This window comes from Hypanus sabinus, chromosome 2, assembly GCF_030144855.1.
Source record: "Hypanus sabinus isolate sHypSab1 chromosome 2, sHypSab1.hap1, whole genome shotgun sequence".
In the NCBI taxonomy this organism is placed as follows: Eukaryota; Metazoa; Chordata; class Chondrichthyes; order Myliobatiformes; family Dasyatidae; genus Hypanus; species Hypanus sabinus.
Genome location: NC_082707.1, coordinates 165,198,482 through 165,214,560, shown reverse-complemented (window position 1 = coordinate 165,214,560; position 16,079 = coordinate 165,198,482). Strand labels below are relative to the sequence as shown.

Genomic DNA, 16,079 nt, shown 5'->3' with positions numbered 1-16,079 from the left:
TCAAATCACCAAGGAAATGGTACTTGATAAATTAATGGGACTGAAGGTGGATAAATCCCCTGGACCGGATGGCTTGCATCCTAGGGTCTCAAGGGAAGTGGCGGTCGGGATTGTGGATGCATTAGTGATAATTTTTCAAAACTCGCTGGACGGCAATGGTCCCGGCAGATTGGAAAAATGCTAATGTAACTCCTTTATTTAAAAAGGCCAATAGACAGAAGGCTGGGAATTATAGGCCAGTTAGCCTAACATCTGTGGTTGGCAAAATGTTGGAATCGATAATTAAGGGAACAGTAACAGGGCATTTGGATAAACATAGCTTAATAGGACAAAGTCAGCATGGCTTTACAAAAGGGAAGTCATGTTTGACAAATTTGTTAGAGCTCTTTGAGGACATAACATATAGGGTAGATAAAGGGGAACCAGTGGATGTGGTGTATTTGGACTTCCAAAAGGCATTTGACAAGGTGCCACACCAAAGATTATTACTTAAAGTAAAAAATCATGGGATTGGGGATAATATCCTGGCATGGGTGGAGGATTGGCTTTCTAACAGAAAACAGAGTTGGGATAAATGGTTTATTCTCAGACTGGCAGTTGGTGACTAGTGGTGTTCCACAGGGGTCGGTGTTGGGACCCCAACTCTTTACAATCTATATTAATGATTTGGAGAAAGGGACTAAGTGCAACGTATCGAAGTTTGCTGATGACACGAAGATGGGAGGGAGTGTAATGAGTGCGGAGGACATTGAAACCCTGCAGGGGGACATAGATAGGCTGAGTGATTGGGCAGACATTTGGCAGATGAAATATAATACTGACAAGTGTGAGGTCTTGCACTTTGGCAGGAAAAATAATAGAGCAAGTTATTATCTAAATGGAGAGAAACTGGAAAGTGCTTCTGTGCAAAGGGATCTGGGGGTCCTGGTGCAGGAAACACAAAAAGTTAGTATGCAAGTGCAGCAGGTGGTCAAGAAGGCCAATGGAATGCTGGCTTTTATTGCTAGGGGGATGGAGTATAAGAACAGGGAGGTCTTACTGCAGTTGTACCGGGTATTGGTGAGACCACACCTGGAGTTCTGCGTGCAGTTCTAGTGTCCGTATTTAAGAAAGGACATACTGGCTCTCGAGGCAGTGCAGAGAAGGTTCACTAGGTTAATTCCGGGGATGGGTGGGTTGATGTATGATGAGAGGTTGAGTAGATTGGGACTCTACTCATTGGAGTTCCGAAGAATGAGAGGCGATCTTATTGAAGCATATAAGATTGTGAAGGGGCTTGATCGGGTGGATGCGGGGAGAATGTTCCCAATGATGGGTGAAACTAGGACTAGGGGGCATAATCTTAAAATAAGGGGATGCTGTTCCAGGACTGAGATAAGGAGAAATTTCTTCACTCAGAGGGTAGTGGGGCTGTGGAATTTACTGCCCCAGAGATCTGTGGAAGCTACTGCACTCAATAAATTCAAAACAGAGATAGACATTTTCCTGGATAAAAATGGCAATAGGGGATACGGTCGGCAAGCAGGTAAGTGGACATGAGGCTAGGTTTAGATCAGCCATGTGATCTCCTGGACCAGTTTTCAATAGCCTGGATGGGTCGGAGAGGAATTTTCTCCTCAATTGGCAAATTGGTTTGTTTTTTTTTCCCCGGGTGATCACATGGGTCTGGGCGGGATGAATAATAAAATAACATGGGCAGCATGGTGCCCTGTTGGTTGGCACTGTTGCCTTGTGGGATTCGGTGATAACTAGAGTTGAGATTGGATCAGCCATGATCTTGTTGAATGGCGGAGCAGGCTTGAGGGGCCGATTGGCCTACTCCTGCTCCTATCTCTTATGTTCTTATGTTCCTTCAAGCTATCAGACTGTTTCCTCTTGTATAATTTGTTATCACAGCATTGAGTTCTTATCAGTTTCCTGATTTAAAAAAAATACAATGTTGTGTTAACGGTTTAGTACTAGAAATGGCATGGAATTTGCTGGATGATTTGTTTTACATTTTCAAAGCTCTAAGGTGGTATTAAAAGTTATAAAATCATACATTACAGTTGTTGGACAATACTGCTGTCAAGAGCTTTGAGTGTTACCAGTAAATTTGCAAATGAGCTTGGGTTTCCAAATTTCCCTTGGGCATTCTGTTGGACTATGAAATGTTGGAGATTCTATCATTCCTGTACACTGGCCAGAGATGTTGAAGGGTGGGGGACAATTTAGACCAGAAAATTCTGCATTGTATCAGATTAAAACTCTTCAGGTGAGTAGCATCAAACACTATAATTTCCTGTGCTAGTTGTGTCACTGCCCTTTCAGCAGCATGATAGGCACGATTCGAAATGCCTGGCATATAGAATGGAAGATCTAAGTGGGATTTACACTGCTGAGGTGAAATTTGATATGTCTGTTCCTCACAAGTCAACGAGCAAGCCATAGATCAGAAGCCAGTTTCACAGCTCTGCAGTTTTCTAAGCTTTGTTTCTTGTATATTGCCAGGCTCACTACCAAGAATACAGTGGCTTTGTGATCCTTCATGGAACAGATACTATGGCTTACACTGCTTCTGCCCTTTCATTCATGTGTGAGAATCAAGGAAAGCCCATCATCCTGACTGGCTCACAAGTAAGTTGTAGCGCTTCAGTCAGATCTTTACAAGGAAAGATAGTCCACATACAATATTAAGAACAGTACTCCTGGAATTTGTATAGGTCTTTAAAAGTATACAGTAGATAGAAATTGTTTAATTCCTGTAGGCTTCTGACTTGTAAGGGGTTAATTTTCAGGTGCCATCTTTATTAACATCCAAGGATACATCTTGTATTGGAAGAACAAACAGGTAGGCAGAGTGGGGTGGATCTGGTAATAAGAAACTAAATCACATCCTTGGGAAGAACTGGCATAGGACTGGAAGATGTAGAGCTCTTGTGGGTAGAGTTAAGAAACTAAGAGGGAATTTGCAGAATTGTTGAGTTGGCTTTTTAGAGCAGCTTGTGCTTGAGCCCACTAGGGGAAAGGCAAGTATAGATTGGCTGTTGTGTAATTAAATTAGGGAGCTTAAAGTAAAGGAACCCTTGGGAGGCAGTGATCATAATGATAAAATTTACCTAGCAGTTTGAAAGGGAGAAAATAGATATATCAGTATTGCAGTGGAGTAAGGGGAATTAGTGGCATGAGCAAGGAGCTGGCTAAAGTTGATTGGAAGGGGACACTAGCAGGGATGGCGGTAGATTAGCAATGGCTGGAGCTTCTGGGAGCAATTTGGAAGGTGCAAAATAGATGCATTCTAAAGGGAGGATGAGGCAACTGGGTAACAAGGAATGTCAAAAGACAGTATAAAAGCAAGAATGAGCTTATAATATTGCAGAACTTGTAAGTTAGAGGATTGGGAAGCTTTTTAAAAGCCAACAAAAGGCAACTTTATTTAAAAAAAACACAAGGAATGAAATGTAAAGGCAAGCTAGCCAAAAATGTCAGAGGATACCAACATTTTTTTTTTCAGATATAAAAGAATAAGGGGCGAGAGTGGAAACTGGACCATTGGAGAGGTAGTAATGAGGGACAAGAAATAGTGTATGAACTTGATAGACTGATGCAAAATATTTTGTCTGTGGAAGACACTAACAGAATGCCAGAAACTTGAGAGTCAGGGTCAGAAGTGAGTGTCGGTTCTATTACTAAAGAGAAGGTGTTTTGGGAAGTGGAGATGAGTAAGTCACCTGGCTAGACCCCCCCCCCCCCCCCCACCACCCCTGGGTTTCTGAAAGAGGTAGCTGAAGATATTGTTAGTAATCATCTTTCAAGGATTCCTAGATTCTGGAATGGTATCGGAGAATTAGAAAATTGCAAATGTCTCTAAATGTCTCTCTCCACTCTTTAAGCACGGAGGAAAACAAAAGAAAGGAAATTATAGACCAGTTAGCCTAACTTTAATGGGAAGATGTTGGAGTCAATTACTAAGGATGAGGTTCTGTTTACTTGGAGATTTATAATAAAGTAGGCCAAAGTCAACATGGTTTCCATCGGGGGAAATCTTGCCTGACATATCTGTTGGAATTCTTTGAGGAAATAACAGGCAGGACAGTCAGTGGATGTTTGCTTAGATTATCAGAAGGCCTTTGACAAGGTGCGACACATGAGGAGCCCATGGTATTACAGGAAAGAATCTAGCATGGCTAAAAGACTGATTGGACAATACAAAGTGGACAATCATGGCTGATTAGACAATATAAAGTGTCAGGATAAAGAGGACCTATTCTGGTTGGGTACTGAGGACTTGTGGTGTTCTGTAGAGCCCTGATTGGGACTGCATTTTTTACATATTATATGTCAGTGATTTAGATGATGGAATTGATGACTTTGTGGCCAAGTTTGCAGACCAGGGCAGATGGTCTTGAGGAAGCAGGGAGTCTGCAGAAGGACTTGAACAGATTGGGAGAATGAGCAAAGAAGTGGGAGATGAAATATAGTGTCTGAAAGTGTATGGTCATTCATTTAGGTAGAAGAAATGAAGGTATAGACTATTTTCTAAGAGGGGAGAAAGCTCAAAATCCAGAGGTACAAGAGGATTTGAGAGTCTTTGTGCAGGATTACCTGAAGGTAAACTTGCACTTTGAGCCAGTGGTAAGAAAGGCAAATGCAATGTTAGCATTCATTTCAATAGGACTAGAATATGAAAATAAGAATGTAGTGATGAGATTTTATAAAACATTGGTCTGACCACACAAGGAGAATTGTGAGCAGTTTTTGGCCCCTCGTCTAAGAAAGGATGCGCTGGCATTGGAGAGGGTCCAGAGGAGGTTTGTGAGAATGGTTTTAGGATTGAAAGGCTTAACCTATGAGGAGTGTTTGACAGGACTTGGCCTGTACTCGCTAGAGTTTAGAAGAATCTGGTGGGGGTGGGGGAAGGTGGGAAACTCATTGAAATCTGTGGAAGATTGAAAGGCCAAGACAGTGGATGTGGAGAGTCTAGGACCAGAGGGTGTAGCCACTGAATAGAGGGACATTCATTCGGAACAGAGATGGGAAGCCTGAGGGTGATGCATGTGGAATTCATTGCCATAGACCGCTGTGGAGGCTACGTCATTGAGTATATTTAAAGCAGAGGCTGGTAGGTTCTTGGTTAGTCATGGTGTCAAAGGTTACGGGGATAAGGCAGGAGAATGGGGTTGATGGGGATAATAAATTGGCCTGGATGGAATGGCTCAGCTGACTCGATGGGCTGAGTAGATTAATTCTTCTCTCGTATCTTATAATATGAAAACTTACTGATTAATTTACCAAACTGGTAATTGAAGTGCCAAACTTTGATTATATTACTACCATGTAAGTGGATAATTAGTCACTTATGTATAAAAATATAAATGAATTCTGGTAACGATAAATGAAACAGACATTTTCCCATGACCTATGAAATTGCATTTGGGAAACCAGTAATTCTAATTAATGGGCCTTCAGTGCTGTTAATGTGAATAAGGTATAGGAGGGGAACCTTGTCAGTTACTTTAATTGGGTTGAACTTACAGCATGATGTAAATCCATCTGTCATTATGCTGATAAATTAAATTGCATTGAATTTTTAGGGGATTAAAAAAATCACGTGCAAAATTCAAATTGCATGCTCTGCTTTTCTGTGAAGTACACCAAAGTGCAGGAGCCCTTTTTAGCATTGGAATTCTTCTGTCACACTTGCACCATTCACTCAGCTCATCAGTGTGTGTTTGAAACCTCTCCATCTCCTACATACTCTCAATCCCACCTAATCTTTCTTGGGCACAGATATGCAGGAGCAGAATGGGTCAAAGTTTCACCATATTCCGAATGCTATAAAATTGTTATTTTGGAAACTAACTCAGCTGGATCATGTAGAATTCTCTTGCATCTTCCTACTCCCCCACCCCCTTCCAGCAGCATTTGTAGCTTTGTGGTGCCCATAAAACTTGGGTCTTCATTACAGTAGCCATCAGGCAGTGCAGAGAAGGATGCAGTCAGTGATGACCCTTGGGCCGTAGATCCTGAATCTTACACGAACCTCAAAGGCCCTTTTGGCTGCTTGCTGCCATTGAAGGTCATTTAACTGCTTCTAAATTATGGTCAGGGACATTTTGAGATTGTTTGAAACGATTGAAATATTCAGAAATTTTTTTAAAAAGTGAAGTACAAATTAATGTGAAACATGAGTGATATTAATAAGTGGAGGAGGGGAAAATATTTGTATGTACATTTCAATCCAGGTCAGTGGTCCCATTCGGTTAACAGGTAGAATCTGAAAGGTTTGGTGCAAAGTGCTTCTGGGGTCTCACCTTTGACCTGACTCCAATGGTGGTGTGAGAGGCAAATTATGCACTTATTCGACTTGAGTTTTAATATGTATGTATCTGCAAAAGCACCATGCCAGCAGTCTGTAGACAAAATGTTAGTACATTTAGCTCAATTTTTATAACTCTTATTTGTCTGTAAAAACTTTAATTCTGTAACAACTTTAATTCTGTAACCTTGAATCTTGCATTCTTAAATGTCCGTGATGTTTGGCAATAGTGGAACTTGAAGTACCTGGACTTGAATGCATTCAGGAGCAAGCTGGAATGAGGGCTTTAATTAATAAATACTAATTACTGTATTTTATTATCCATCCCTAATGCACACAACAGAACACTTGCAGAGTTTTATTTTGATTTTTGTAGCAAGTGCAAGTATATTCATTTATGAAAGCTGAAAAAGATATTGACAGAGGTAGAACTTTTACAGAGAAAGAACAGGTAATGTGAAGCAGAAACTAATCCCTGGATTCTGTAGATGTCATGTGAATGCAGTTGTGAAATTAAAATTCAGGCTGAATAGAGCTGAGTTGTTCTGTGTCCACCTCACTTAAATTTCACCTTGTCAAATTAACTGAAGTTCTTGACAATTTTCTCAGAAGGGAAATGTATGTCCCTGTGCTTGCTGCTGTCAGGATGTGCCCCTCCCACACTATATTGCCTGAAGCCCCAATGCCTGAGACTGAACTGTCTCACTCCAGGGTATGAAAGCCCAATGAGGTTAGCTGTGTACATCAGGCCTGATAGCAGGCCAAGTCCAGGAAACTTCAGTCTCTAAGTATATCAGATAGCTTTTTGGTCATTGACGTTCGTTGTCGTGAAGTGCATAACATACTGCCTGTTCCTCCTTGTCCATATCCTAGGGAATATGTAGGATTTTCCACAGTACTGCATACACCTGCTCCACCCTATCAAAATAGACATTTAAGTCTTTACTTGATGGATACAAGCATGCAAAAGAAGATCTTAGACTCGGATCCTAAAAATACACACCCTTATACATGTACGAGGTGGGCAATATTTGACAATCAAAATATAACAAAGTACCAAAACATTAGTATTGGTTCCCGTATTCCTGGCCTTCTGAAGATTTTATTTTGGTCAAACATTCCTTGAAGCTTGTCTGTTACGTCTATATGTCTAGACTTAGTCACTTATGAAGGATTTTATCAAGTGCCTTTTGTATGTCCAGTGTCTTTTCTAACAGAGCTAAACAAATTCTAGCAGTCATTAGTTTGGCCAGTGCAATCCAGCAGGAGGAAGGTAAAAATGCAATGAAAGGAAATGGACGGCAAAGTTTTTTCAAAAAGAAATTATTTCACTCTGTTTCATGCAATTGAGCCAGATTTTTAAAATCAATTTCCTTTAATCATTTCTGTTTTTAACATTGCACTGTTTTAGGTTCCCATCTATGAGATGAGAAATGATGGCCATGATAATTTACTTGGGGCATTGCTGATTGCTGGCCAGTTTGTGATTCCAGAGGTAAGCACACAGCTTCTGCTGAAATGAAGAGTCCAGTCTGGTTGACTTGGTAATTTGAAAACTGATATCTTTACTGGTATGCATTACTGATTTTTGTGTTAAATTATTTAGGTTGGTCTCTACTTTCAACACAAGTTGTACAGAGGAAACCAAGTGACAAAAATAGACTCGGCAAGTTTTTCTGCATTTACCTCACCAAATATGCGGCCACTTGTCAATGCTGAAGTAGAAATTAAAGGTAAATGCAGTTGTATAGTCCAATTGTTGATCAAATTTAAGTACTCTACGTAATTTATAAGCATCAATTCCAAGAATATTGGGTGTGATTTAGTAATGGCATTATTTTTAATGTTGCAAATGTGGAACACATAGAAAATCTTTGAATTGTTTGTTTTACGGATTTGCTGAATGCAAGTAACTAAAGTTAATAAGCATTAAAGTAACATACTTAAATAACTGCCATTTATTTTTTAGTAACTGGCAGGGTAAACTACACAGATAGTCCAAGTACGTGCTGCATTTATTATTAGACAAAAAGGACAAATTAAGCATATATTCATTGTCCAGGTGTATATTTTTGAGTGCCCCATGATACTTTAATTGTAAGTTACCATTATAAAACTTAATTTGTATGACATCTCAACTAGCCATCCATGACTAGTGCTTAATATAATGAAATATCTAGTTACGTTTTACCAAGTGGTTTCATGATCCAAAACTCAACATTCATTTAAGTGTGTAATTCTCTAGGACTGAACCTCTTCAAGAGAATCTGTGCTGTTTACAGACCTTTCTTAATCCTCTTTCATTCCTTCTCTCCAGTTTTCTTTTTAAGAGGAGGAACTTCAGTTTATAAATTTTGTGTTAATTTATAAATATGCAAAGTTATTTAGCTGAGGAATTCACCTGGTATTAAGGTAGAAGTAAAAGTATAAAACAATAGAATACACAGACCAGATATTATCTGGTGTTATCTGGTGTATTATCTGGAGTCCCGTACAGACTCCCACCGTACGGGATGGTCTGGGAAGGGTCAGACTCCCACCGTACGGGATGGGCTGGGAAGGGTCAGACTCCCACCGTACGGGATGGGCTGGGAAGGGTCAGACTCCCACCGTACGGGATGGGCTGGGAAGGGTCAGACTCCCACCGTACGGGATGGGCTGGGGAGGGTCAGAAAGGGATTCCTTTTTGGAGCAGGGTAACTGGAGAATGTACACTGTGGCTATTTTGTTAGATACTTAAGGTACCTAATATTGTGTCAAGAGTGTAGATAGCATACTGCAAAAGCAACTGCATTAGCCCTGCATGACCTCAGCAAGATCTACCACGTAGTTTTGTCCTTGACATTGGGTTCAAATAACCTCTCCAAGCAGGTGTTAACCTCCATCAAATATGAATACTTGGACTATGAAAATCAAATTGTATATTTTAATTTGATCTAATAGTTTAAAAAGTCCATCAGTAAAAGGAAATGTAAAACAAACCTTCAAGAAAGGGAAGATGAATAAGAAATTGTTATCACTAACACATGGAGGGATTATCTGAATTTAAAATAAATGCAGATATTATTAATAGAACTAAATGCTAAAAATGAAAAGTAAAACATGGAAATCTGAAATTGAGCATGTGCTGTCTGGACAGCTGTACATGTGGAGAGAAGCAAATAATATTTCAGGTCAATGATTTGATGACAGGTCATTAACTTGAAATAACAACTGGTTCTCTTTGTTCAGATGCTGCTTGTTGTGCTAAGTGTCCTGAGTTTTTCAGTAAATGCTGTGAACTACGAGCAGAAGGGTGGAGCACAGAAGATTCGTGTTGGATTCTATGCAATGCTACATCAGACATTAACCTCTTGTTTTTAAGATTGTTCCTATAATTGTCCCACAGGGACTGCTGCAATAATTGCAGAATTGGTGGCAGTTTTTAAATTGCAACTTAAAAAACCCTTCTTTTCCTCCCCGTAAATTAAGGCAGTGTAATATTTTTACTTTATTATGTATGTTTGTGGTCTTCTGCTGCTGTAGTCTATCCACTTCAAGGTTGAAAGTGTAGAGTGTTCAGAGATGCGCTTCTGCACAACACTGTTATGTTTGATTATTTGAGTCACTGTCACCTTCCTATTAGCTTGAAGTAGTCTAGCCATTCTCTGACCTCTCTCATTAACAAGGCATTTTCACCCACAGAACTCCAGCTTACTGGAGGTTTTTTGTTTCTCGCACCTTTCTCTGTAAATTCTTGAGACTTGTGCTTGAAAGTCCCAGGAAATCAGTTTCTAAGATACTTGAAGCACCCCGTCCAATACTAAGTCAGATGCAGGTCAAAGTCACTTGGATCATGCTTCCCATTCTGATGCTTGGCCTGAACAACTGAACTTCTTGACATGTCTGCATGTTTTTAAGCATTTAGTTGCTGCTATTTGATTGGTCAATTAGATATTTGCATTGATGAGCAGGTGTACCTAATAAAGTGGCCCCTGAGTGTATATGGAACCAGTTAATAAATTTGAAGCTGGTTATGACACGTAGAAATACTAAGCTGAGCTAGATAGAAAAAAAATATCCTCTTCATGCCCTCAGCATTTCAAAACAATTTATTCCAATTCAATGTAAAGAAGCAATTCTGAATCATATTTCCTTTAAAAATCAATATAGTTTCTTTCTTTTTTCTGTGTAATGGCTTATTATTAAGCTATTTATTTTGTGTCACATTGCTGACAAATTGATTATCAAATGTGAAGGGTGAGAAGACAGCAATTAAATTATAATCCCAAACTTTGTATCATAAGATTTGTTTGTTTGAATCAGTTTTGACAGGATTTTTAAACCCTTGGCCACCATTGGATTTGTGGTTATCTCCCTTGCTACTCTCCTTCACAACATTCCAAAAGGTGTCCGTTTCCTTCTCCATAAAATTGTGAATCACTGAACAATGTGGAATTTTGTATTTCCACTTGTGGCAGGAAATGAAATCTCTTATTTGTGTTGTTCTCTAGGTGGCTTCCTGTTTTCAAAAATGGGGAGTCGAATACTACCAATGCATACAATCTCCTTGGCAGCAAACTGCTATTTTTTTTAATATAGCAGTTTGGGGCTTTAAAGAATTGTAATAAAATAAATTCACAAATTAAAGATAAACGGCAAAGGTCTTAACCTTGTGAACTAAATCATTAGTGAACAGAATTACTATGACATTTATTTCAAAGTGATATTCAGAAGGCACGGTTTAGGTAATCTCTTGTAATTGTGATCAAATTGAGTATGTCCTGTAATTGGGTAAAATCCTGGAATTTTGCAGTTCTTTGCTATCTGAGATGATTGTCACAAAATAGCTTAATGTTAAGTTCAGAAATTGGGTAATTGCTTTCTGAACTCTCCACTCTGGAAATTGCACTAGCACATAATTCACCAAAAGTCTTGCTATTGAAGTACATGGACCTTGTTTAACCTGTAGTATCGAAACCCACTGATTGTGCCAAAGGATGTTTAGCTTTGTAATTTCTCAATGACTAGCTGCTTTGTCTATTGGTAACTGTTCTTTTTGGCCAGACAAGTCATGTATCACTGTCAAGTTGGCAACTTTGGATAAAGTGAAGTACTTTTTTGTTTAAATAACTCCCTTTCTATCTCTCTCCTGTTTGCTCCTTTTATTTCACTTTCCATATGATTTAGCTTTAGTTTACTCATTTAGCTTCAGTTTCCACTTCCTGGTTGAGTCTGATTACTAAGGCTAATGACTGAGCAACAAATACTACAGCTTAGTTTTAATTTTTCCCAGATCTGATACAGATTGCTGTAGCAAAATGGATTCTGAATAAATTCTAATGCAAAAGCCAATAGGAAGTCTGTAGCAAATTAATGTGTAATGAATGGCTTGAGCATATTATAAAATCCAAGCTTTTATTTGTATTCAAATATTTCTACTTTTTTGATTTGCTATTTATGGATTACTTTCATAGTATTATAAGCTTGGGTCTATCATGAACCTGTGTCTAGCCCTTCTCATAAACGGGATTCTGCTGATGCTGGAAATCCAGAGCAATGCGCGCACAGTGCTGGAGGAAGTCAGCAAGTTGGGCAGCGTCTATGGAGAGGAATAAAAAGTCATGCCCCAAAACATCAGCCCTTTAGGACTGGAAAGGACGGGGTATAGAAAGGTGGGGTGTGGGGATGGGTGGGTTTGAAAGAGGGCTGGAGAAGGAATCTGATAGAGGAAAATTGACCATGGGAGAAAGGGAAGGAGGGGTACAAGGGAGAGGTGATGGGCAGGTTGATGAAAGAATTAAGAGGCTAGAGTGCAGAAAAGAAGGGAAAGAGAAAGAATCTCCAAAAGGAGAAATCTAGGTTGTGCCTTCAGGTTGGAGGCTTCCTAGACAGAATATATCCTACCTCAAGTAAGGAGACCAGATCGGCACGATCTGAGGCATGGGTGTGGCCTCATCAGTACCATATTCAGTTGTCGCATAACCTCCCTGCTTTTAAATTCAATCTCCTCCAACAATGAAGGCCAACATTCCATTTGCCACCCTGATAGCCTGCTGCTCTTGCAAACCAACCCTTTTATGATTCATTCTCAAACACTTACAAGTTGTTCTGCACAGCAGCATCCACTTTTCCTTCCAGAGGGGATGGCCTTGCATTTATCAACATTGTATTCTGTCTGCCAGACTGTTCCCCACTCACTTAACCTATCTATATCTCTCTCCAACCTCTCTGTATCCTCTGCACAATTTGCTTTTCCACTCAATTTAGTGTCATCGGCAAACTTAAATACACTACACTCAGTCCCTCTTCCAAATATCTAATGTATGTCATGAACAGTTGCGAGCCCAGCACCAACCTCGCAGTATACTGCTCACCACTGATTGCCAACCAGAGTAACCCCCTTGTATCTCAACTGCTTTCCATTAGTTAAGCAATCCTTTATCCATGCTAATGCATCACCCCCAATTCAATGCATCCTTATCTAATGGATGTCTTTTATGTGGCACCTTATTGAACGACTTCTTGGAAATCCAAGTAAGTAACATCAATCTACTCCCCTCAATCCACTGCACTCATTATATCCTCAAAGAACTCCAGTAAGTTTGTCAAACAGGACCTGCCTTTGCTGAATATATGGTGTGTCTACCTGATGGATCCATTTCTTTCTAGATGCCTCTGTTTCTTCTTTTGATACCTGAATGATAGCATTTTCCCAACTACAGATGTTAAACTAACTGGCCTACAGTTACCTGCCTTTTGCCTACGTCTGTTTTTGAACAGTGGCGTGACATTCACTTTCTTCTAATCTGCCGGGACTTGCTGCCCAGATTCAAGAGAATTTTGGCAGGTTGACTCTGTGGTTAGGAAGGCATTCGGTGCATTGGCTTTCATCAGTCATGGGATTGAGTTTAAGAGCCGAGAGGTAATGTTATATAGGACCCTGGTCAGACCCCACTTGGAGTACTGTACTCAATTCTGGTCGCTTCACCATAGGAAGGACGTGGAAACCATAGAAAGGATGCAGAGGAGATTTACAAGGATGCTGCCTGGATTGGGGAGCATGCCTTATGAGAATAGGTTGAGTGAAATCGGCCTTTTCTCACTGTAGTGACCTGATAGAAGTGTACAAGATAATGAGAGGCATTGATCATGTGGATAGTCAGAGGCTTTTCCCCAGGGCTGAAATGGCTAGCACGAGAGGGCATAGCTTTAAGGTGCTTGGAAGTAGGTACAGAGGTGATGAAAGGGGTAAGTTTTTTTTACGCAGAGAATGGTGAGTGCATGGAATGGGCTGCTGGCGGTAGTGGAGGTGGAAACGACAGGGTCTTTTAAGAGTCTCCTGGATGGCTACATGGAGCTTAGAAAATAGAGGGCTCTGGGTAAAGCCTAGGTAGTTCTAAGGTAGGGACATGTTTGGCACAGCTTTGTGGGCCGAAGGGCCTATATGTTTTTCTTATGTTTCTATGTTTTTAAATTATCACCAAAGCCTCCACTATGATCTCTGTCATTTCTTTCAGCACCCTGGGATGTATTCCAGGATTGGTCTATCTTTAGGCCCACAAGTTTGCTCAGCACTACCTCTGTAGTGATAGCTACTATATCGGTCCTCAGCTGGATGTACTGTTTGGGAAGGGAGGAGGTGAATGGGCAGGTGTCGTGGTTACTTGAAATGACCTGGAGACACAGACAATTCTTCAAGAAAATTAAACCTTTATTTGCAAACAAAGGCTGAGGCAATCAATGAACTTGTCACCGAAAGCCCGCCGAGCTCCGGTGTACAGCATTCTTTATAGTAATTCCTTATCTCAGTTACACTTCGGTTTCATCAGCATACCCAATCAAGTTTTAATTGCATATCATCTCTTTATTAACTAATCAATCGCTCTTGCCTAGCTCTCGGTGCGCCGCCATTATGTTTCACCCGTTCGCACTGGGGCCTTATTCCTGGCCAAGTTTATGTTTTCCAGACAACCTCCCACACATTACATTCCTGCTCGTACCATCCTGTCCACCACCGTTATCTCTTACTAAACAAAGGCTAAGTGTAATACATGGAGTACATCTCAGCTAATAGTGCTGCTAAACAAACAGGTGTTCTATAAGAGCCACAGTATGCAGCTAAGAGAGTACAAAGTATCTAGTGAAAACAACACATAGCAAAATGTGTCTAGTAAAATAATACATAGTAATATTCAGTACCTAGAAGTGATTACATAGTATAGTAAATAGCTAATACATAGTGATTATATTTCAGGTATATATAATGATTATGTCAGGTACATTTCTCAATACAGGTGTAACATTTGTTACTTGCAAGGATGTGTATCAAGAGGGAGATTAGTGGGGATGGACGAATGGAGGAAGTGATTGTTCCCCATGGAAACCAGAGAGTGGGGGTGTGGATAAAAATCTCCAGAAGTGGAATTTCTTGGTGGTCAACCATTGTAATTGCAATTCCCATTCCCATTCCAACATGTTGGGCCATGGCTGTTGCTTTTGCCATGGAGGTCATCCTCCAGTTGGAGGAGCAATGCCTCATTCTGTCTAGGTAGCCTCCATGATGGCATGAACATGGATATGACCTATCCATTGAAGTTGGTGTGGCTTTCTTGTGGTGGGAATGCTGTTCACATTGGTCCTCTCCAGTACACTGGTGTTACTGGGCCTGTCCTTCCAGCTGATCCTCCGTCTTAAGGGTGTTTGGCCTTGATTCAGGACTTTCAGTTGTCTACTGTAGGTGGCCCATGATTCAGCTCCATTCAGTACTATTGGAAGGACAAACGCTCTATAGATCAATTAATAGACAAGTGCAATTGCAATTGTGTTTGGATTCACTCAATGGAATCTGATGTATGAATACCTAATACAAGGTACATGCAATGATAACCATATACTTGGGTTACCTTGCATGCTAAAATCAGGATGGTTTTCAATACCTCCAGCATTTCCTATCTCTTTATCTGCTTGAGACTCGTCACACAGCATAGTTTCGCAAAACTCTGCATTGCCTTTTCGGAAGCTTTTGCTTGACTGAAATTTGCCTTTATCCCTTTGAGAAAGGGGAACAAGCACTTCTGTAACATGCCTGATAAGATGGTTCGCACAACAAAGATTGCACCCTTGAAAGGAAATGATCGACATCAGCTCTTGGTCAGTTGAGCAATCAAAACAGTTCCATATTAATTTATCTATCATGTTTAAAATGTAATATTTCAAGTACTAGTTTTTTCCAAATGAGGAAAACGAATAAGTAATCTAACGTGTTACAATCTTCAGCTGCCTATGTTCAATGTTTCAATGCCAAGTGGTTTAACTTGTGTGGAGAGGAACTTCTTCCTCTGTTCTCTAACAATGTTTAACTGTGACTCAGAACATCACCCTTGTACATTTTTCAAAGCAGTCCACTTTCTTTTTGAAAATTTTGTCACGATCCTCCCTTCACCAGGAACTAGAATAAAACTATTCAAACACAGTATGTTTTTGGAACTTTCTGTATCTGTAATCCCTTTGGCTTTGGGCTGAACTGAAAGCAAAGGGCCAAAGATGAAAAGATTGACTTGCTGAAATAACCTAATTTGATTTAGTTGTATTTTTTCCAAATTTCTTTTTTTAAACATGCTGTTTTCCATGGAATAGAAATCAGTTTTATTAAACTGCAGAGAAATTGTTTGTTTTCTATAGTAAACTGGGATGATGTTTGGAGACCGCGGTCAACTAAGAAATTTAGAGTTCACACCAAGATGAATCGAAATGTGGGATTGTTACGGCTCTTTCCTGGAATCACTGCTGCCACGGTAAC

At 40.1% G+C, this 16,079-nt stretch overlaps 1 protein-coding gene across 3 annotated transcripts in view; it reads left to right on the top strand.

Moving 5' to 3' along the window:
- The window catches only part of aspg (asparaginase homolog (S. cerevisiae)), an 83,919-nt gene that overhangs the window by 18,513 nt on the left and 49,327 nt on the right, over positions 1–16,079 (top strand). For all 3 annotated transcript variants that reach the window (XM_059958475.1, XM_059958486.1, XM_059958482.1), the window contains exons 4-7: positions 2,491–2,616; positions 7,710–7,793; positions 7,905–8,031; positions 15,962–16,074. In XM_059958475.1, the coding sequence (XP_059814458.1) occupies positions 2,491–2,616; positions 7,710–7,793; positions 7,905–8,031; positions 15,962–16,074 (450 nt within the window). The remainder of the gene's footprint in view (positions 1–2,490; positions 2,617–7,709; positions 7,794–7,904; positions 8,032–15,961; positions 16,075–16,079) is intronic.